The sequence below is a fragment of the Stegastes partitus genome, unplaced genomic scaffold (genome assembly GCF_000690725.1).
Source record: "Stegastes partitus isolate 25-593 unplaced genomic scaffold, Stegastes_partitus-1.0.2 Scaffold142, whole genome shotgun sequence".
Classification (NCBI taxonomy): Eukaryota; Metazoa; Chordata; class Actinopteri; family Pomacentridae; genus Stegastes; species Stegastes partitus.
This window is the reverse complement of record NW_007577873.1, coordinates 25,202-47,531: the sequence shown is the minus strand read 5'-3', so window position 1 is coordinate 47,531 and position 22,330 is coordinate 25,202. Positions and strand designations below refer to the sequence as shown.

The 22,330-nt window shown below is 39.2% G+C and overlaps 1 protein-coding gene and 2 non-coding genes across 3 annotated transcripts; all 3 read left to right on the top strand.

Annotated features, from left to right (window-relative positions):
- Positions 1-240: 240 nt before the first annotated feature.
- tmem214 (transmembrane protein 214) lies at positions 241-19,787 on the top strand. The gene is made up of 17 exons (XM_008279008.1): positions 241-488; positions 8,689-8,882; positions 9,299-9,449; positions 9,557-9,691; positions 10,249-10,331; positions 10,571-10,676; positions 11,626-11,707; positions 12,336-12,437; positions 12,937-13,078; positions 13,741-13,832; positions 14,767-14,815; positions 15,022-15,129; positions 15,691-15,808; positions 15,914-16,010; positions 17,064-17,232; positions 17,670-17,821; positions 18,519-19,787. The coding sequence occupies exons 1-17, from the start codon at positions 338-340 to the stop codon at positions 18,646-18,648; spliced, it is 2,061 nt and encodes a 686-aa protein (XP_008277230.1). The 5' UTR covers positions 241-337; the 3' UTR covers positions 18,649-19,787.
- A 686-nt stretch (positions 19,788-20,473) lies between these two features.
- Positions 20,474-20,561, top strand: trnay-gua (transfer RNA tyrosine (anticodon GUA)). Its single transcript is given in 2 exon segments — positions 20,474-20,510; positions 20,526-20,561. It is a non-coding gene; the product is annotated as a tRNA-Tyr (tRNA).
- A 1,009-nt stretch (positions 20,562-21,570) lies between these two features.
- On the top strand, positions 21,571-21,643 carry trnaa-agc (transfer RNA alanine (anticodon AGC)). Its single transcript has one exon. It is a non-coding gene; the product is annotated as a tRNA-Ala (tRNA).
- The last annotated feature ends 687 nt before the right edge of the window (positions 21,644-22,330 follow it).

Here is a 22,330-nt window from a genome sequence, read left to right as displayed (position 1 = left end):
ATGTAGTTTTTAATCAAACTTTCTCCAACTTCACCTTGGCATGAACATTTTTTTAAATAAACAAGGCCTGAGTAGATGTGAAGCTACTCGGGGTGACTTGAGGTGAACTTCTGAAGCTTTCTTTGATAAAAACCTGGAAGTGTTTGGACGTGTTTGAACGTGTCAGATTTGAAAGTTAACGGTCCGTGACGTCAGGCCGACACAGGGACGTGGCACGCGGACGGTTAAATGCTCGGAGCTGACGGAGCGTCCCGTCGTCGGTGTTCACTCAGCAGGGAGGAAGGAGCCAGGAAGCCACGGTACCCCGAACCAGCAGCAGCACCCACCTGGACCAGACATGGCTTCGAATAATGGCTCAGCCGGCAAATGGGAGGTAGTGAAGAAAGGGAAGAAGAACAACAGCTCAGGGGGAGGCAAGGACGCGACTGACAAGAAAACCGGCAGCGGAGGAAGGAAAGCCCTGGGCGAATCCAACCAGCCATCCAGACGTAAGTGAATGTGGCCCGCTGTACACCTCTGCTAGCTGCCGCTCCGTGACCCATTTACCTCACGGCAAAAGTTCAAATGAAAAGACGAGGACGGGGTTCCCTGTGTACATGCCAAACTGTGTTCTTAACATGAACTTTACGCTGTCTGCTTCAAAAACGTTGCGAACGAAGATGGCTCGCAAGTGTCATCTGATTTGACAAGCTAGCTCTTATAGCTTAGCTTCACGCAGTATTTCCTGTTATAATTCTGTGATGTCCAGTTTGCGGTTTTGTCAGTTCATCTCTGAGGAGATATACTTCAAACTATCTGCTGACACATTATTTTTAAACTGAGAGTTTTCTGGCCTCCGTGTGCTGTGTGGTCCTGTCACATACGCTTTGAGGAAGTAGCTACTTAGCTAGCAAGTGCAGTTAGCTTATTAGCAGCCTTTACTAGCGGTGTGTCAACAAAGTCAACGTCATCAATGAGGAGCTGCATCTCTGAAACATGTGTTAGCAGTTTTCCGACCTTTTGTCTTTCTGCTGCTGCACTTTTAATCACATCCCAGTGGTATTTGTGTGACATTCTAGCTGAACAACGTAACATTAACCAGCTTTAGCTAATTTTCACAGTCCTAGCTGTCATTGTTCTGAGTGATCGCTTAACGACGTGGCGACTTGAATCATGTGCTTCCTCTTTGGCCATTTCTTTTAAATGTCAATGTTTAATTACTTTACATACATACAAATTATCACAATCAACCTTGTGTTTCAATAATGTAGCGTATTAAAACTGTTATGTTTTTATTCTGTAAGTAAACATTACGTTATGGTTTATTATAGCCTTAGTTTTGCTTTATTGTAATTCCTCTGTGCTACTTTGTGAGATTGGCATACATTCTTTGTTTGCATGCACATCTGGCTAATAAGAGCAGATTCATATTCTGGTTAACAATATTAACAAGACACTTTTAGTTCGTGTGAGCCTGGTATAAAATATTGTTACTGTTTTACAAAAACTCGTAGGAAACGTAGGAAAGAGCCACACTGGACAATATGTTACTGAAGTATATTTGACATAACACATTTATAGACGCCTTGAAAATGAGTGTGCTCAATGCGTGTATTAATTTGTTCCTAAAAATAGACTCCAACAAATTTACTACTGATTAAGTAATATTAGCTTTTTAAAAAAACCAAAAAAATAAAACACTGCCCCCAGCTTTTGGGATATTTTAGTGTAAGTTGTGACTAGAAACCTGTCAGCTTGGGGTTGAGTGCTGTAGACTCTGTAGGGAAGCTACAAAGTACAATGTGACCAGTCATACATTTTAAAATAGGCAGTCATGCTCTCAAAGGAATAACAGTGGGTACTATACTGTAATTATCCATGTCCTAACTTAAGTTTTACATTGTGTTTTTAGAAGAGGATCGAAATGCGCATAAACTTGCAGGATTTTATGTTTATACACATAAAAAGTTTGGTTTTCATTTGTAAAGGAAAAAAGTTATATTTCACAATTCTGCAAAGTTCTGCAACAGGTCGAGTACTGTAGTTGCAAAACATCAAGGCTGAATTACCAGTTTGGCAACATGGGTAACTGTCATGGGTCCTCAGCAATCCCGTTGCATTCGCTATGATCCAGTTTACCACATCGCAAAAGAAAAATATCAGCCGACAGAAAAGTAGCCTAAATTTGTGTTCTGGTTTATTAACTGAGTTTGAAGCTCTTCCTCAAAATCTGGTTTTAATATTTTTATTTCCATTCACTTCATAAATTTTAATTTGTGTTAAATCAATTTACCATACAGCAAACATGTGCCTGTAAGCAGTGGTTAAAAGGGTTGGTCAGCTCATTTTGCATTTACCCTAGCAGTGAAGGAAAAACATCACAGTAACAATATTACCAGGCGATTTACTGGGTGTTGATTTCTTATTACCTTAAGCTGCAGAATGTAATTACTGATCTATGATCGATTGTTTGTATATATTCATCAGTATACTTTACTTTCTCTAAACCTGGCAGGAACTGCACTCCAATACTCCACCCTGTCTAAAGATGCAGCTGCTATTTACATACTGATCTCCCTCTGCTGCTGCTATTTGTTTATGCATCTCTTTTATCAGTGAATCATCCTGTCCAAAGTCTGTCTGTGACTGTGGCTCTGTCAGTGGAGAGGACGTGTAAAGGTTTTGTCTAAAAGAAATAAGAAATGCACTGAACTATAACCACCCAAATATTTATGTGAAGTATTTGATCTACATTACTAACCTGTGTGAAACCTGGCTCATACTTTCCTCTGAAAGAGAGCTGCAGCTTTACCAAGCAGATTAATCTAACACTGTACACCAATAATCGCACAGTCAACAAGCTACTATGCCAAATGTCAGTTTGTTCCTTAAAGGCTTTCAGCCCTTGATCATGAGATTGCTATTTCTGATTCTGTGGTTTTGGTACATTTAATATAATCCTCCAGTGGCAAGTTCAGCTTGAGGCTTTTGTATCTGTTAGAAAGGTTGCTGCAATATCAGACATTATGTAAGTAATGTACAGACAAGACTAGACTTAGTGTTTGTCATTGACCCAAGTCCCTCACTCTAAAATAATGTAGAAAATAGGGGAAAATGTCTATATCTTTGTTTCTTCCCTTCATTCAATGCCAAAACGAATATGTAAAGACTAGCATGCTGTTTGTTTTAACAAGGGTAAAAGAAATCCCACCTATTATTGGCTTGTATTCTTCTATTATTTTGAGTCGGGAAAGTAAAAGGCTTAGTTTTTAAAATTCTGTTTATTTTTAATACATTTTCTACTTGCCATACACTCATAATCTCTGTTAGACCAGTTCATATCTTTCCTTCAGTAAATACCAGCAAAATGTGTTGCAAAACAAATCCCTTGTGTGCTAAACAATGCCAGACTGCCAGACAAAAATTGGAAATGCCCATGTTTAATTTTAGTGTCAGAAGATGAGGAAAGACGTGTGATCAGATGAACAGGACATTTGTTGCTGCAGTCTTGAGTTGTTTGCTCTCTTATCTGCATGTGAAGCATTCTGTCAGCTATTCTTCTGCTGGTGTGAGAATTCATTTGAGTCCACAGTATAAGAGGACCACGCGGGGCACTGGGCAGCTCCTCAGATTACACCCCACCAAGACTCTCTGCTGGCAGACTCCAAGTCTGGGGAGAGTAGAAGCAAGGCTTTTTGGCAAATCTGTCATCAACTTCTGCAGCAAATGCTGGAAGTTTTCTTTAAAACGACAGTGTGTGTAGTATTATATGAAATTGTGACCATTCTTTCTCAACATAGACCTGATGGACTTCAAAAGTGTAGGTTTGCTATCCTGGACTCTGTTCTTGGACATCTGTTACAATAACAGGGTTCCCACACGTCCTGGAAAACCTGGAAAATGATTGAGCAATTTTCCAGTCATGGAAAATGAGAAAAAAAAAAGGTCAAACGCCCTGTAAACAGTTAAGTTATCCTCAACAATTATTTATCTTCCCCCTGTCAATGCAAACAGGTTAAAAGTTATGCACATGCATGTCTGTTGTCACCTGATCTTCTGGGCAGCACTAAGGCATAGCGCTTCTCTGCTTCTAGCCGGTGCAGCGCCCCACCTGATGCTACCGGCAATCGAATTTGCATTTCCGCTTAGAGCAGTTCTGCAACCCAGTGCTTCCAATTGACTTTGTCGCTAGATTTAGCGACTTTTCAGACCCCGTCAAAGACTTAGCGCCTAGAAACAAAACTAGCGACTGTAAGTTGAGAAGTGTCACTATTGGTCCACAAGTGAGGTTTTTTTCTCCCACGTGCGGCCACATGCTCCTCTCTGGCCTCCATTGAATGACAGGCAGTTAAAAACTCTATTATATGTTCATTTGACTGCTTCTTCCTCAGACTTTGTTGAGGTGTTTTCTTTGATAGTCAGTTTTAGCTTCTGCAGGTCCTTCTCCACAAGTTCACTTTGGCTTTTCTCATAAGCCAACTGGTTTTTTGTTTGTTCCAGTTCCTTGCTAAGGCTGATCCAGAAGGCTTTCTCTCTGAGATGTTTAGTTCTCGCTTTGTGAAGCAAATCATCCAGCTCCTGTTCATTTTTCCTCTCATTTTGAAGCTCTGCCGTTGTCATTTCTCTAAAGTTATTGTCCAGAGATCTGACTTTTTTGTCCAGAGCTCTAGTGCGTTGGTCCTCACTATCTGGAGCATCTCAATCAGTATCTCAACTTGTTTTTCCAGCTCATGTGCTCCAGTCCTCTCTTTGTGAATCTCATTCCACAAAAGAAGGTTTTCTACATTCAGCTCCTGAGCATTGACCCTCACGTTGTGGAGCTGTTCGTTCAGAAGCTGGACTTGTTTGTCCTGTTCCTGAGCCTTGGTCCACTCTCCGAGGAGCTCATTGGTCAAATATTGAGCTTCCTCAGGGGAATGTGTGAGTGTATGACGTGGTAACTTGTGTCTGTAGTGGCTGAAAATGTCCTGGAAAAGTCCTGAGTGTAAGTACTGAGAATAGAAATCTTTCATTGTCTTCTAATCCAGACAAGATTATAGATATATTGTTATGTATTCAGAGTAATATAATCTAATCTGCAGCTCCTCCTTACTCCTACTTAATGCTTTGAATTTATGGATTATTATACTCCTTTGCAAGCATACCTTAGTGAAATGACACGTTCACCCGAGAGGAGACTCCTCTCTTTGTTTTATGTTGTTTGACATTTCAAGGGCTGGTGACATTTCTCCAAGTACGTTGCATTCACGTGACTCTTCTTTGATTAACAAATGTTTATTAGTTTCTTGGAAATGCTGTGTCTTCACTTGCTCCCCTTTACAGGAGAGTTATATATGTGGTCAAGACTTTCTACTCAGTATGAGTTTGTCTTTTTTGAAGTGGGATGTAAAGTTTTAGTGATTATTCAATGGAATCTGCAGCATACATTCTTGTTGATATAGTTTTGAGAGGTTTGTCAATCATATTGATTTAATAAAAAAGAAATCTCTCATTAGAATGCTCTTGTCAGAGCTGCTTTTTCAATGGCAGATCTCGGTTGGTTGTACCAGCACATGATTTGGTTATGTTAGTTGCTAGCAGTGGTTTGTGATGGTAATTGAGCTAAATGCTAATGTTAGCATGACAACATTCTTGCAGTGACAGTGATGCTTCGCAGATGTAATTTTTATGCCATGTACAGCATGTTGTATCATGTTGGCATTCAGTCATACACTAATTAGCACTAAACACAAAGTACAGCTGAGGCTGAAGGGAATGTTATTTATTTTAGCAGTTGTTTCATCATAAACCAAACTGGTAAACAAAATGACATTCTTACCTGATAATGGCACTACAGGAAAAGTGAAGACGTCAAAGTTATTACAGTTCATCCTCTGGTGATGATAAATGGCTGAACCATATTTTACCAAATGGTTATAGAGGTATTTCACTCTGAAACGTCAACCTCATGGTGGCACTAGAACAAACCTCAGGGGATCACCAAAGTCAACAGGCTTCATCCCTTTGTTGACACTGAATATCCGTACTAAATGGAATGTCAGTCCACTCAATGGTTTCAAAGATTTTTCAGACTTCACTACAAATAGTAGACAGACCAACTGACAGTTGCTAGCACAGCTTGAAATCATTAATATAAAGATGCCAAATCACCAAAAGCTTTAAAAGCAGGTAAAATAATCTTAACCGTAATACTAGAAAACAGACACTGTTTTGGTGAAAAATAAGGAACTCAAAACACTGGTTTGTGGTATCTCTTTCGAAACTAATGAACAAAAGTTCTGCGATTTGTTTGATTTTAGTTGTCGTGCCTTAATGTCAACGTGTCACATGTGTATCAGTTGGCATTTACATTGTTCAACAATTCTCTAGTACTAGCCTGCAGCCTCTCTTGTTGTCCTGTTACTGTATGTTGCTGAAGCAGATGTCTTCTCATGTCAGGAGCTTGTTGATATTTGTTTTGTATTAATAGACATTTACCCCTGGTCAGATTACCTCAAGCTCAGCTTTCAGTAGTTTCCTCACTGATCTGCTCGACTAACATATGCTTACTAAGCTGTTTGTAATTACATGTCTGGTCTTGATACCTCCTTTTCATACTGAGACATTCCATTTAGACAACTGGGCTTCTTTGTGAAAAAAAGATGCTCTAAAATATTCTCCATGACTTCAGTTTGCTTGTTACAGTGGATTTTGGATTAATCCTGACTGACCAACTTTTAAAAAGGGGAAGTTACAGTGATGAAGTTCGTGTTAAATCCAGATGGAGAAATAAAAATGTGATGAAATAAGTCCCTTCCTTGCGTCACAGTCCTACGTTTTGCCGACACATACAGACCAGATATAGATCTAGGTTTCTCAGCAACATGTACAGCTGAATGACCTGAGAACAACTGGTGACCTCTGTCAACAACTGCTGAAGTTTAGGGGGGGGTCTGACGGATTCCTGTGTGCAGTCGTGTGGACCCATAGTTAAATACTGTAAATGTCCTTGCAGCATGACCTGGGGTTAGAGCCCTACATAAAAGCTTTAATAGTAAGAGTTTCATTTGAAACACCTACTGTCTTATGGTATTGGTATCATTTTGAAATTGTGTGGCAAAGGCCTCATATAGTGTGATCCTCTGTGCCGTAGAGCTGTTAGAAACACAATATTAAGCCATAATGTTGTGCCAGCGTCTTCATTACAATGAATTTGGGCACTGTAGCTTTATTTTGATCTAATCCCACATTCGCTGTCCTTCTGTTGTAAGTATAAACAGGAATACGAATCAGCAGCTGGAATTTAGCTCCCCATCACATGCACTATATACATCTGTTTGAATAATGTCTACTAAAAACTTCAGTGACCAGCTGTATCAAGAAATTACTGAGCCCTTAAGAAAAGAAAATGAGTCCACATTTGTGCACGATTCTAAAAGATTTGTCTCTACTCGGTTGAAATGATCTTGAAATTTCAACCATGCGCTATTGCATTGCTGGTTTTGATCTTTTTATGTGATTCACTGTCAATAAAGTAAGTACAAGCACCAGTCTTACCCATAAACTGAAAGTAAAGATCAGCACACATATAGTTTCCTTCATTTTTGGAAAGGGCTGGACAACTTGTCATTTCTGCACATGCTCACACATTGTGTTGAAAGCATGCGCCATAGTCAGATCACAGAAAGTGCAATGTGAGCTAAGGCAAATTAACACATCATACTACAACTTTTTTGCTGCATGATCCAAAAAAACCCAAAACTGCACAGTTCTCATTTTCTGTGATGAATATACAATAAGTCTGTCTGATAGATCATAATTCAAGTTAAAGTTTGAAAAAGTTATTCACAAGACACAGCTTGTGAGTGAGGAACAGGGGAGAATTTGGTTGACAAGAAGGGCAATAGGGCAGTTTTTTCACCATTTAAGTCAGCATTACAAAGTGCAATTGTACTGAGTGCAAAGCCAGATCTAAATGCCGTCCAAAGCAAAAAATACATATATATTTTGGATGCCAGTGCTGCACAGTATGAAAAAAATTAATTAAATTGCTTTTTAAATTTTTTTTAAAATTTTCTATGCAGATGCATTTCCATAAAGAGTTTTGTCCCAAATATTGATCTTTCAAGTCATCTGGTGAAAATTCCTATAATTTTTTAGTGTTGCAATATATATCGCAGAAAAAAAAATTATTACAATATCAATTGTTTACAATATCGTGGCTCTTATCTCTGCTTTTGTATCGCTGTAATCTATCTTTGTATGCAGTCTTTGGTCATACACTTTCAGATTTAATATTAATATGTACAGCCCTACAGCATTTGTATTGGTCTTCCAATTTATTTGAGCTCCAATAATGAAGAGTGGTTTAACACCGGATGTAGTTTATTTACAAGTGAGTCTTTACAAGTAGCACACAAGGGAATACTTGGAATGCTGCTGGTGCTTAACTCTGTTCCTTTGTGAATTGTAATGGGTGTTGCTTGAATATTGCTCTAGATAATAACAGCCTATTACACAAGCCATTGAGGGAGGGTGGAAGGGATAAGTACGGCGCTGAATGCGAGGGGAGTGAGCCACCAGGGGAGGGAAATGCTATGGTTTAATGGCGTAACTTGATTTTCAGACACAGTGAGGACACAAGGAAGCATAACGGAAAGTCAAAGAAGTTCAGAGTAGATGCTGCATTTGACCAGAGCTGTCTTACCAGAACTGCCTTGTTTGTTTCAGCGCCCCTGAAGATGTCAGAGACTCTGTACGACGGCTTCGAAAAGATGGGAAAGAAACAGAACAAGGAGCAAGTTCCACCACCAGCCGAGCCTCAAAACAAGAAGCCCTCATCAAGTAAACCATCCAAGAAATCGCACTCCAGCAATACAGTCACACCGGCAACTCACAAGACCCTCGAGGAAGCCTTCAAAGCTGTGAGTAATAGACGTTTTACTGATTTCTCTTGATTGACTGTTAAAGGTTATATCAGGTATTTCAAATCCTTAAAGTGTTTTATCTTTTGGTGTAACAAGAGAAAGAAATGACAAAAAAAAATGTTTGTAAGGTTGTGTTTGTGCTCTTTGCCCTAAATCGACTTGTTTGCTGCTAAAATTTTAGATTAACATTGAACTTAGCATCTCAATATTCATATAAGCAGTTAGAAGATTTATGTCAGCAGATGAAATAAATTTAGCAGTCTTTCAAAGCCATAAATATCCTCATGCAAACACAACTGCTTTGTAACTTCCTCAAGGCAAGCTGTCACATGCTTCAGCACATCTCGTCTTTGCTAAAGGGATGTTTTGTTTTTGAGAATATAGCCCTGATATGTTCACTTGCCTGTTTTTAGTTGGATGTTGGGGACCTGAAGCAGCAGTTGGCTCGCAGTCAAACCCTGTTCCCAGAAAATCCTTCAGTTTGGGTCAAAGACCTGGCAGGATACCTCAACCTCAATCTGACTGCACCAGAGAATGAGCCCACACTCAGCAGCTACGCTCACGGTCAGCCAAACTGATGCTTTTAATTTCATATGACTAAATAGGACTTCAGTGACACTTTGTGCTCAGCTATCAGCACTTGACTTATATCCATCCTTTCTGTCCCCCAGACTACCCATACTGCCTTACAGGAAAAGAGCTGAGAGGCGTGATCAAAGGCCTCATTGGACGATGCAGCAGCATTCTGCCAGATTTCTTCGACCACTGTGTTTACACTATGCTCAGGGAGCTGGACAGACAGTCAGGTAAGTACAGGAGCTAGCATGAAGAGGTGGGAGTTGATTTGACAACCTTCTCCTGTTTTTTGTCACTCCACTCATCTTCAGTTATTTAGAGTGCAATTAGACCCTTCTAATGAACACATTTAAAGGGCTTTGATCCTTGGCTCACAAGTAGTTGTCAAGCTTATTTCAGCAGTCATTTTCCTCATTTTGGAGTGGCTTGCAGAAAAACAATTATAGTTCAATACAAAAAAATCCAAAAATGTAATGCTGTTATTTAACGGGGCACTGAAATTGTCATCGACTTATTTTTTTATTTTTTGTGACATTTTTGCCTTTATTGCAAATGAAATGCTAAATAGGCAAGAAGAAATGAAACAATGGGACAACAAGCAACAACATCCTTGAGCCATGCAGATTGCAATTTAATGATTGATATCATATACCTTAATGCTACCAGGACACCGTATCAGAGTATTTACCTTGGTTTGATTTACACATCATTGCAGTTTGTGGGTTAATTTTAAACAAGAGACTAAAGACAAAACCTGAAATAAACAGCTTTTTGTTCTTGTTTCTAGGTGAACCTCTGCATGGCTACAGAGTTTGCATTCAGGCAATCCTACAGGACAAACCCAGAATAGCCACCCAAAACCTACCAGAGGTGAGTGTGTGTGTGTCTTTGTCTTACCTTCAATTCTGGCAAATTACTGTTTCATTGCCCTTTCCTGCTCAGAATCCACTTCTATTAAAACATTTAGCCATACAAGTGCTGGTCATGTTTGCTTTTTCAAACAAGCAGTTTAAGTCCAATTGACAGATGTACTTCCTGATTTGTCCTGTACAATAATCTTGCAATAACAGGTTGCATTACTCTCCCTGCTCCTTTTCCTTCCTTTCTAGTATTTGGAGTTACTGCGGTCAGTTCAGAATCGACCAGTGAAGTGTTTGACCATCATGTGGGCTCTGGGCCAAGCTGGATTTTATGACCTCAGCCAGGGACTAAGAGGTACGGAACAATCAAAATGTTGCACTGCAGCAAAAAAAAAAACAAAGTCATTCAGATGCATTCTTGCATATCCACAAAGCTTTCGACTCCTTCAGATATGTTGACATTATCTGCACTTCATTAGTCCTGGTCTGTGTCTGTTTGCCCTTTCTCCCACTTTCCCAACAATATGTGATGACAGAAATTCTGGGTTGGGGGTCACTGAAGCAAAAGTGCACACCAGAGCAGTAACACATCCACTGATAGCCAGTTGCTGCTTCAGGTGTTTTCCTGGTCTTTGGTGAGACACTGAGTCTGCAGCATGTGGGCATGGAGTGAATATTCTTGGAAGATTATGTAACAGCTGCAAAGTAAGGTTATTGAGTACCATTTGACTCCCTGAAGGCAAGAAAAGACACAACTGAGTCATTCTGAAGCCGTTTGCAAAGCTGCATATCCAGAAATATTCCTCATGTTGATGCTGCAGAAAATTTCGTCAGAATGCAACAGCAGGATGAACTCAAATGTGACAACAGACACTGTTCAGGAAGAGTTCAAGGGTTTCAATATTTGTGCCCCAGACTTTGATATGATTGACTTGGCATATGTACAAGACTTAAATATAGACATTGAAATATTTACACTGGGAAAAAATTATCCCTGAACAGCAGCAGAGAATGACAGCAAATAGCAGAGTTAAATCAAGTCATGCGATGACATGTAACAGTGTAAAAACAAGAGTGTTTCTAATGGATGTTTCGTTTTCCTTTGATAGTACTTGATAGACAGCTTTTGTTGTCTTAGTTTTCGTCATTTTGGTTAACTTTGTTGCTTAAATAATTAACTGGAAGCTTTTTCTACTGAATCTGCTCTGAACTTGTGTTACACTCAAAGCTGAAAGGTTGACACATTCATTACCAGACATGAACGTTCCTAAAAGATAAATAACCTTCCTTTGTTTGTGCTTCAGTGTGGCTGGGCATCATGCTTCCTGTTCTGGGAGTCAAGTCCTTATCTTCATATGCCATCGCCTACCTGGAGAGACTTCTCCTGTAAGTCTGACTGAGAAATATGTGTGGTTTTATAGATAGCGTAATTTCTGGACTGTTGAGCGTACCTGAATATAAGCCGCATCCACTAACTTTAAAAAGAAAACAAATTTTGTACATATATAGGCCGCACTTGTCTATAAGCTGCAGGTGTTCACATTGTAACATGAGATATGTACACAGAAAGATTTTTTTCTTCTTCAGTGTCGGAGTTGAACAGCTTCAGAATTATTTCGTCACACACTTCCTCAGTCTCTCTTTTGTTGTCACTCTCAATGTCACTTTTGTCTCGAGGCAAATTCGTAAAACTTGTAGAAATCCATAAATTAGCCGCATCATTGTTTAAGCCACAGTGTTCAAAGCGTGTGGAAAAAGTATCGACTCATAGTCTGGAATTTACCGTAACAACAAAAAATGTCTTTTGTCTTATGACTGCACCTGTTTACACTATCCACATGTGTGGCTACCTTTTTCTGTTATATTATGTGAATTAAATTCAAAACAATCCAGAAATGTTAGATAATAGCCTTTCTACCTTTTTTCAGGTTGTTTTTAACAGTGTGGTTGTATTCTAAGAAGGACACTGTCAAAAATAAAAAAAACATCACTTGTGTTTACTGTTTTCCACCAGACTTCATGCAAACCTGACAAAGGGATTTGGCATCATGGGTCCTAAAGAGTTTTTTCCTCTACTCGATTTTGCCTTCATGCCAAAGAATGCCCTGTCATCAAGGTAAATGTAAACGGATGCAAACACTTATACCCAATCATAATCAATGTTCTTTTATTTATTTTTGGATAATCCCTCATCCACAGCATGACTGCATGATGTAGGAATAAGCGCCTAAAAATATTAAATGGTGAAGGATTTTACATGAATGCTTGACCCTACGTAATACCTAATTAAACAACAACTCAAGACTTTCAGAAGAGACATGCAGTGTAACTGTGGTTGATTTTCATAAGCAGAGGAGCCTTTGAAGGCCATTGGGTATGTCATCTGTCTTTTTAGCACAAGAACTTTGTTCTCTAAAGCCATAGGAAGCAGCTACAGTAATCTGTCACTCACAAATGACAGTTGTTAAGAAAAATGGAATTCAGAAAATAAAACATCACTGTTTTTCAGATTTGAAGTAAAAGCATTTCAGCTGCATTGGACACAGTTTCAGTGATCTATTTATCAAGTATTCATTGTTGGAAAAAGTAATGAGCCTGTTGTTGTTTGTGTACAGTCTGCAGGAGCAGCTGAGGCGTTTGTATCCTCGACTGAAGGTCCTCGCATTTGGAGCCAAGCCTGAGAGCACATTACACACATACCTGCCGTCATTTTTGTCAAGAGCCACACCGCACTGTCCGGATGACATGAAGAGAGAGGTGAGACACACACACACACACACACACACACACACACAGTAATGCTGCTGCAGAGGTCAGAGTGTAGTTATTGTAGTGTATGTTGTTAATTAAGGTAATCAGTGTCATAAGCTGTCAAAAGAGTGTATTGATAAATGACTAAGCTTAAAGGGGAAGTCTTCTTAAACACCAACAGTGTTTAGAGCCACCAGCTTCATTCCACTGGTGAAGCAGCCAAATATTGTTGCTTCCAAATGACGGCTTATTCCAGAAATTAGTGTGAGAAATTAATCTAAGGCTTTAACGGGAACGTCTTTTGAATCGATTGAATTTCCCTTCTGGGATGAATAAAGTATTTTTCATTTCATTCATTTTTCATTCATTCATTTCATTTCATTTCATTCATTTCATTTCATTCATTTCGTCTTAGTGTCCCTTGGAATTAAAGCGCCATAGAACGTTGCCAGGTTTCATCAATGTTTGGCTATCATTGAATACCTCTACCAGGACTTTTGAACGACATATTAATATGTAGGATGGTGCCTTGATAGTCTACATAACAATCCACTGGTTAGCTGTACTTTTTCATCTAGGCAATGCATTCTAAGGTATTACAGCTCCAAAAAAATAAGAGAATTGTGTCAGAAATTGGAAAAACTGAGTGTTTCTTGTGTTTCTTGCAGCTGCTCAGTAGTATGACGGAGTGCTTGTGTGTGGATGTACAGAGTCTGGGAGTGTGGAGACAGCTCTACACCAAACACTTACCCCAGTCCAGGTGAGTTACACTTTTATTTTTTATTTTAGACTGTAAATAGTAGAAGCAAAACTACTGCCCATTTGTTGCAAGAACATAAGTTACAGTGAGGGGTGTAGTGTTATTTGTTGAAGTACCATTGTGCACTTTTAATGCATGTATGTATGTATGAGCAACGTTTTGGCTTGTTTCTAAGGATATGGAAGCACTGTTTCTACAATGGCAAGTTTGCATACATTACTTGACTATAACTGGCTACACGATCAAATATTAAACTGAACAGTCAATAGGTCACCCTGTTATTTATTTACAAATGTAACTGCTTAATACTCCCATCCAAGGTATTATCTTGGTATCTTGTTATGGGCCAGAGGTTATTAAATGACTGTGAGCGAACAGCCTAAATAAGCTGTTTTGTTAAATACATGTGTTGCCACTCGGCTTTACATCCCAACAATGATGGACTCTAGGAGTAACGGGGATGTGTGAGGTTTTTAGGCATACATTAAGGCTTCAAATAATACTGAAGTTCTTTTGTTGTATTATAATTTTTTACCTCTGACAAGATTTTTCTTGCTGCCTTTTTAGTGATAGTATATACTAGAGAATAAAAACGAGTGAATTTACTGTGCTGCTCAACGGCAACCAGCAGCTACAGCCAGCTCTTCAAGTAGAATGTTCTCTTGCGTGTTGCTTAGAGTTCTGTTGTGACCATTTGTTTCATTGGCTGGCTTGTGTGACATATGCTTTAGTGATGATTGGCTTTTAGCGCTTGAGAAATGTATATGAATATCAGCTGTATTATGCAAACTGCCTATATACTGCTTCCTCACTTGGAGAATAAGAAAGTGGCAGAGTGCACCTATATTAACAATTATATTCTCACAGAAGTAATGCATGCATATACATACAAATGGATCGGGCTGACTGTTAACACCTCTGTTTCCTTCTCCAGTCTGCTGTTAAACCACTTACTGAAGTCCTGGAATATCCTGCCACCAAAGGTATGGCTCCTACCATGTAGTCTGTTGATACATAGGCCGAAGTTGCCTCCCTGAAGATACTTTAATTAGAGCATCATGGCATATTTATACTGTTCTATTATTTGAGCAAAACTCAGTGTGATGCAGAAGCAGAGTTTAGTTTCTTTCTTTATGGTATTTTTGATCACCTTTTAATTGGACTTTTGTACTCTACTTTCAATTTTTAGCTGCGGAAAAACCTTGAAGAAACAATCCAGTCCTTCAGAGTGACCAATGAAGAGATGAGAGAGACAGTTGAATCCAATGATCTTCAGGAGTGCAATAATCTGTGCCAGGTAAGACAAAATCCCTGAGCATGTTTGATTTTAACCTTTTCAGTTTTACCTAAGAAGTGAAAATTGATTGCATTAACGTTGATTATTTTATGGTTGTAACTTCATAATGTTTTCCAAAAATTGCTCTGTTTAGTAGTGTGTTTGATTTTTAACAAAGTAATATTGAAAAATGTGTCATTCTTATTTACAGCACACTTGTAGAATATACATGTAATGAATAGATAGACAGATAGATACTTTATTCATACCTTAGGGGAAATTCAGGTATCTCAAGCTCAGCTCACAGGTACACATAACAAATAACATAACAGATAAAAGACAACAGAGGCAACAGCAACGACAACAGCAGCAATCAAGCATAAATGAGCTGGTGATAATAATGATAAAAAATTAAAATATGATAAAAGGTTAGAACCATAATCAATAAATAAATCGGCTAATAAATAACTGAAAACAGATAGTGATGATAATAATAATAAAACATGAATGTAGCTAACACTGAGACTGTGAATCATAACAATAGAAGTAATCTTGGTAAACGGTATTCCCTTGTGTCTCCAGAATCTTCAGGTAAAGATGCGTGGTCGCGGGTTCCCCTGGTCCAAACTGCTCATGGTTCTGCTTGTGTTCGTCGCCGGCTTCATTGCCCATGACATCAGATCTCACGGCTCCGTCGCAGGTCTGGCAAATTGCAATTTACTCATTGCAGTCATTAATTCTCAAATTGATGGCAGGTTCTGCTGTTTACATTAAGTTTGGTGCAGTAACGGTTGTTGTGTTTCAGATTCCACCACAACCAGATATCTGCACACTTCAGGGATCACAGCTGTATCTCAGCAAGCCTGGAGCAAAATAACAGTCTACTCAAAGCAGGGTTTCAGGTACGTCCTCACCGTTAACATGTGTTACTGGTATGAATTAAAAAATCCTTTTGTGAAGCAGGCTGCACACCAAGCACTTTTTTCAATGTCAGGTTTACTGGCTCAATTACAGCTGAAACCTTCTCCTAAAGTAATGTTCAAAATATGTACACTGAAGTTCACGAACACATTCCACTTTATTAGGTACACCTATAATATCTAACATAGTCTAATATCAACTATTATGACATGAACACTTTTACTAAATTTCATTTTGTGTATCCATGTCTTTGGCAGCGTTCACTGGTCAACAGGCAAAAAAAAGTTAGCCCAAAGGCTCATGTTTATCTGTTGTCCCTGGCCAGTGGGGATTATGAAGCCTGTAATGTTGATTTTATGTTGACACTATCATGGAAAGATGTTTTAGGTCATGCTGACTGATTGGTGTTGTCCTGGATTGCATTATATTCAGATGTGTTTCTAATAGGATACAAACAGTTTCCTAAATCTGGAGCTGCACAGCAGTCAATAATCAGACACTTAATGTTTGCTTCAAAATAGATTTGGTTATATAAGTAATGTAAAGAACAGGCAAAGGAAACACCAGGTTACTTGAATTATAAATTTGAAAAAAATGACTTAATTTAGTATTAAACTCAGCAAACACGCTGTACTAAATAGTCTGTATTGGTACTAATCTTTTTACAGCAGTTTGATATCAGAATATTCCTCATAGCTGATTTACACGATGGAGTTACTTGTTTATTGTAGTTAATGTTAGTCAAGCTGCTCCAAAGAGCTGCTCAGCTGGACAGATGTCCACAGAGACTGTCAGAGCAACTTTATCCATCCAGGATGTCTGTCAGTATTTACTGCTATCGCTGAAGTGTATTTAAACTCTAGGCAGAGTGTTGCAGATGCACTTTATCACTTTGGTTTGCATCATAAACTATTATTTACAACAGTAACATGTGGATCTTAGAGCAAATGTTTGAGTTCTCGGTATGTTTAGTTACTCATGCAAGCAACGCATTGAACTTCTGTTTGTGTTATGTGTTCTGTCTTTGGCTGTAGCTGGTTGGAGACCAACACTCCTTATTATTACTCTGAGTGTGTGCGGATTTTGGGGCCACTAATGGAAAAAGGTTTGGAAAAGGCAAAAGCAGCAGCCATCTTCATCGCTGAGAACACCACACAGTTTATCCTGTGGGTCAAAGAAACGACACCACTGGTCATAGAATGGGTAAGACTGTGCATGTGTTTGCTGTTAATATACTGTTTAATCAGCTCCACCTAAGGTTTAATAAGTAAGGTGTTCTGAAATGATGCTGAAGAGGTTGAACAGTCATTTTTATTAATTAAAAAAAAAATAAAAATCTTCTGCCAAAAGAACATTAAACGGTGAAAAGCAACAAAAACTAAGGAATTTAGCAACTTAAAAAAAAAATTTTGATATCACTTAGTTGTTGTTTTTTTTTTTTTCCAGTTCTATTATGGTGTTTCCCTTTTGAGTCTCCCATTTTCTTCTCTAACAGATCAAAATATTTGTGTGCTGTCAAGCTCCCCTTTGCTCTCAAACAGCCTTAAGTCTTGGTGTCATGGATTCTGCAAGGTTTTAGCAACATACCTTTGACTTAAACCTGCTGTCAGACTGATGTTTCCTCTGCGTGTCTTGCCCAGGTGAACACCAACACCCCTGACAGTGTGTTCCAGGCGTTGGCATATTTGAAGGAGCTCCTTATCTTCCTCCATCAGAACTACATCCTGCCAGCACTGGCGTACATATCTGACCTGCTACAGCGAGCGTGGACCAACCTACAGGACTCCTGCAAGTCAGTACAAAAAGCAGCGTATAGCAGTTTGTTTTTCTAAAAGTAGCAGCATTAAATTTACATCTTGTATTAAAGTATGTCAGGTGTTGGTTAAACCAGCTGTTCATACATTAAAACTTTATTATGTAAATGTTTAAACATCATATCATACCTACATCATAAGTCGTGTTGTAGCGCTCACACTAGTTGTTGCCAAAGTAAAATTGTGTATCTAATACTTGTCAGGTTTACTGCTACATTAGCTCATTAATGTTTGATAAGCTGATGATGTTTGAGAAGGAAAGATTATGTTTATTATGTTCAACACATCTGATCTGATACTTGATCAAACTTGTGTTTAAAATTTACATGAACTGTAAAGACTTGAAATTTATTCACAAAAATAAAATAAATAACAGCCTTCAAATAACAGTTAATGCACCAAAAACTACAGACGCTGCAAATTCTAAAAACAGTTGTCCCCATGTATATGTGTATGTGTTTCAGTTGAAATTAGTCATGTAATTATTAGCCATCTGCAGTAAACAAAGTAAGTATTTACAGTATTTTTAAAGCAAAAATTCTGAAGCAGTAACTTGTTCTAGCTTCTCAAATGTGGCATTTGCAGATTTTGGACTTTAGGTCAAACAAAACAAGCAACTTTCAGAAATTTTAAAGACTAGACTAATGTTGTTGTTGTTGTCTGTTTTTCTTGCAGCGGGGAGGTTTCAGTATCGTGTCTGCAGGGCCACGCTTTGTCCTTCACCAACTCAACGTGGAAGCTGCTCCAACACACAACTTCGGCCATCAAGACGTGGGCTCAGGATCTTCTGACACGAGCAGGATAACATATCAACAGACCCAGACTAATTGACACATGCCATATACACAAAAGAAGTTATATACTGTACAAACACACACACAAACACACACACACACTGACCCAGTGTGAGGCTGCCTTTCAGTGCTTCGGCTCCTCTCATGAAGCTGTGATTGGACTCTGTGGGGTCAGGCAAAAAACTAACTCTCACTCAAAAAGAACCTTCTGTCTCTTGTTTTGGCTCAATTTTATCAATCATTTTGCTGTTGTATAGATGTTTGTTTTTTTTCTACCAATCTTTTTGTCACTGCTGGATGCGGAGGTTGTATCTTTCTCTCTCCCTGAGTTTTCTACTGCAAATTTTCGCTGTTGTTTTAACCCCTGGGTTAAATAGACTGTGTAATTTATAGAAAATGTGTGTTTGTAGGTGATTTATAAACCATTTTTATTTAACGATAATAATGATAAAAAAAAAATGTTCTAAGGAAACTTGGTAAAGGGCAGGGAAAAGACCAAAAACTTCTCCAAGCCACTGAAGACCTCATCAGGTAAACCCCGACGGCCACTTCATCTCCAACACTTTGTCCTGCACCCCGCAATGTCAGATCAGATACAGTATGTGCAAAAGCCTTCATCAAGCTTGAGGAGCTTCTCACAATGTGAAGCCGTCACCAGGAGAGATGTTGTGAGGAAGGAATCACATCTGCCGGTGGACTGACTCCTCCAGAGGATTTGTAGTGGGCAGTGTCAACTTGACGGTGTGTCTCACATCAGTTCAGAAAAATAAATATGGCTGCTGTGTCTGAGTCTTGCGCACCACCTTGTCTCGTCTTGTCTTTGCTGCTTAATTATTTTGTCCTGTCTCTTTCGCTTCATCTGCCATCAGTGGCTCAACACCGGAGCTAAAAGAAGCACTGCGGTTGTGTGCTCGTACTTGAAAGTTGATGAGATTGTCAATGTGTGTGGATCAACAAGCTAATTGTCAATAATGGGATCATGATTAATTCTGTGCCAACGTCCTCATGTACGCAAAAGCTGTCGCTCTGGGCCTTTCTGACCAGCTGATTCACTAACCGCTCCTTGTACCCAAGATGTTTGGATGGATATGGCCGCAACTAATGTCTTACTTTGTTATGTAAATGATTTATAATAAAGACTTCCACCCCATGTTTCTTTGTTTTTTTTTCATCAGTCTCCACAGAATGGACTTGCGCTATAGTGTGTCAGTTCTGGGGCCTTGTTCCTTCTTTGGTGAGGAACGTAGAGCCTTCTTGTCTAAAAGGATAAATTTTACTTTGAAAAGTTAAGAATAATTCTGTTATTCTGCATCATTTGACTCCTTTTGTTAATACAATGGCTATTTTATCACTAATATAGACACTTTATAGCAGAATGTATCATTTATCTATACCAAAATGTGGATAACAAGGACATTAAAGTATCGCTTCCAGATCATAGGGTCCTCAATTTAGTTTTGCAGGGGAATATATGACATTGATCCTTAATCAAAGCCAAAGAAAGTCTTTAAATGTTAAACTGGTGGCTGGTAATATTAACACACCAAACTGTGGAGTGTGTCTTGCACCTGGAAACATGGTGGTCAGGTAATGGGGACTGAGGTGCGGAAGTCAGTTCGCACATTTAGACTCAGAACTCTCTGACCAGTTCATCAGTGATTGAAGCACAGGGGCAAGGATGCAGAAATGACGATATACATACATTTCGCGGCTTTGAACCCAATTTAGGATGAAACGCAATGAGAAGTAGGTGCTTTTAAATGTCGAATAATAATTAGCAGCCCGTTATGTCGCTGGTCTTTATACCTAGCTCAGGCCGCGTCAGGGTTCTCAGCCCCTTCGATAGCTCAGTTGGTAGAGCGGAGGACTGTAGAACTTCTCCATAGACATCCTTAGGTCGCTGGTTCGAATCCGGCTCGAAGGAGGTGAACTCTTTTCAGCCTTAAAACACGACGAGACACCGTTGAGCAAGTTAACCACCGCGGAGCTATGAAGGCAACAGGTTAGCTTACACAAAGACTGAGAGCTGTCTGTCAGGGACAAAATAACCGTTGTTCTACGGGTAAGTTGAAGTAATTCTTTTTTATTTTATTAATCACCGACACATCTCTTTGGGGGTTTAAGTCCTACATAAGTTCTCCCGACACACTAACAACTTAGCACCTGCGCTAGCAAGCTATCCTAAGCTAATTTGTTGACGGACGCATGCTAGTTAATGTATTGTGGAGGAAATTTCGGTGCTAAATTCGAGGCAAATATTTATCTGACAGTTGACAGAAGTTTGTTTAAACTCCCTGTTCTCCAGTCCCTCGCAGTTTCTTCACCTAATTAAGTTCCTAAATCACTCAAACTGTAGCTTTATTGCAATTAGAAGCCGAGAAACATAGGACGCAAAAAAACTGAAAGCTGTTACAAAAACAGGATAATATCAAGTAAGGATAAAAGGGCAGTGACAACATAAAAGACAAACTACTGTAAAATACATAAATGAAAACGCAGGGGAAAAAAAGTATTAGTTATAAACACGGGTTGCGCGGTGGCTCGTTTGATTCGTTTGTGAGGACACCCGGGATATTTCTGTGTGGAGTTTGCATGTTCTCCTTCCGCAGCGTGGTTTCTCGTGAGGCTCTCCGGCTTCCTCCCACAGTACAAAAACATGCTGAAGTTAAACAATTATTCTACGCTATCCGTAGGTGTGCATGTCAGTGTGTTTGTTTCTCTTTGTATGTAGCCCTGGGATAGACTGGTGACATGTCCCGGCTTCAACCTCGCGACCCCAGTAAGGATTTGGCGGTGTATAGATAATGGCTGAATGGATGATAATCAACACTATATTATTGATAGTATATAGTCATTGAAGAAGCTGATTGTAAACCTTGACGAAGCCGTTTTGATGTGTCTATATAATGATGCCCGAAAGCGCAATGCATCACGGGGGATTAGCTCAAATGGTAGAGCGCTCGCTTAGCATGCGAGAGGTAGCGGGATCGATGCCCGCATCCTCCAAAAGACTGTTTTTGCTACCTTGTTTAACATCCATCTGTGTTTTTTGTAGAAGTCGCAGTCAGGCTAACCAACATCACCTCCCACCACATGGTGAGTGTTCTCACTCTGGCTGGTCCCTTTTTTTATTAGAGCTTCTGAAACTGTTGAAATATTGACATTATATTATATTATATTAGATTAGATTAAATAGAACTTTATTGATCCCTTTGGTAGGGTGCTTCAGAGAAATAGTTGAAACAGGTCATCATTCTGTTACAGGACCACTGGTGACCAGAGTTGATCCATCACTTTATTGTGGTTTCATATTTTTAAATTCAGTTTGTAAAACTGTTCCTCACATTACTTTTTTTCACAAAAGCAGCAAATGAAGATAGAGGGAAGAAATGGAACTTCAGAATACACAGAGACAACAACAGTGTTGTCCATGTGGTCTCTTCTCCACAACCAGATGAATGCCACCAGGTAAGAAATATGCAGTGCTGCCTAATGATGATTTAAGAGCCAGCGCCAAGCAGCATTCAGTGGTATGAACACACTTAAATGCACTTCACATTGGCTTAGCTTTTAACAGAGCAGGTCGCAACAACCAGCTATCATCTGTACAGACAAAATCGAAAGAAAACATAACGTCATGAAGGGGTACGTCATGGGGGATTAGCTCAAATGGTAGAGCGCTCGCTTAGCATG

Excerpts from the sequence above, each read along its gene's own strand:
- tmem214 (XM_008279008.1), top strand. The coding sequence starts at position 338 with ATGGCTTCGAATAATGGCTCAGCCGGCAAATGGGAGGTAGTGAAGAAA. Across the intron at positions 9,450-9,556 it reads ACTCAGCAGCTACGCTCACG|ACTACCCATACTGCCTTACA; the intron begins GTCAGCCAAACT and ends TCTGTCCCCCAG. Across the intron at positions 9,692-10,248 it reads GGAGCTGGACAGACAGTCAG|GTGAACCTCTGCATGGCTAC; the intron begins GTAAGTACAGGA and ends TCTTGTTTCTAG.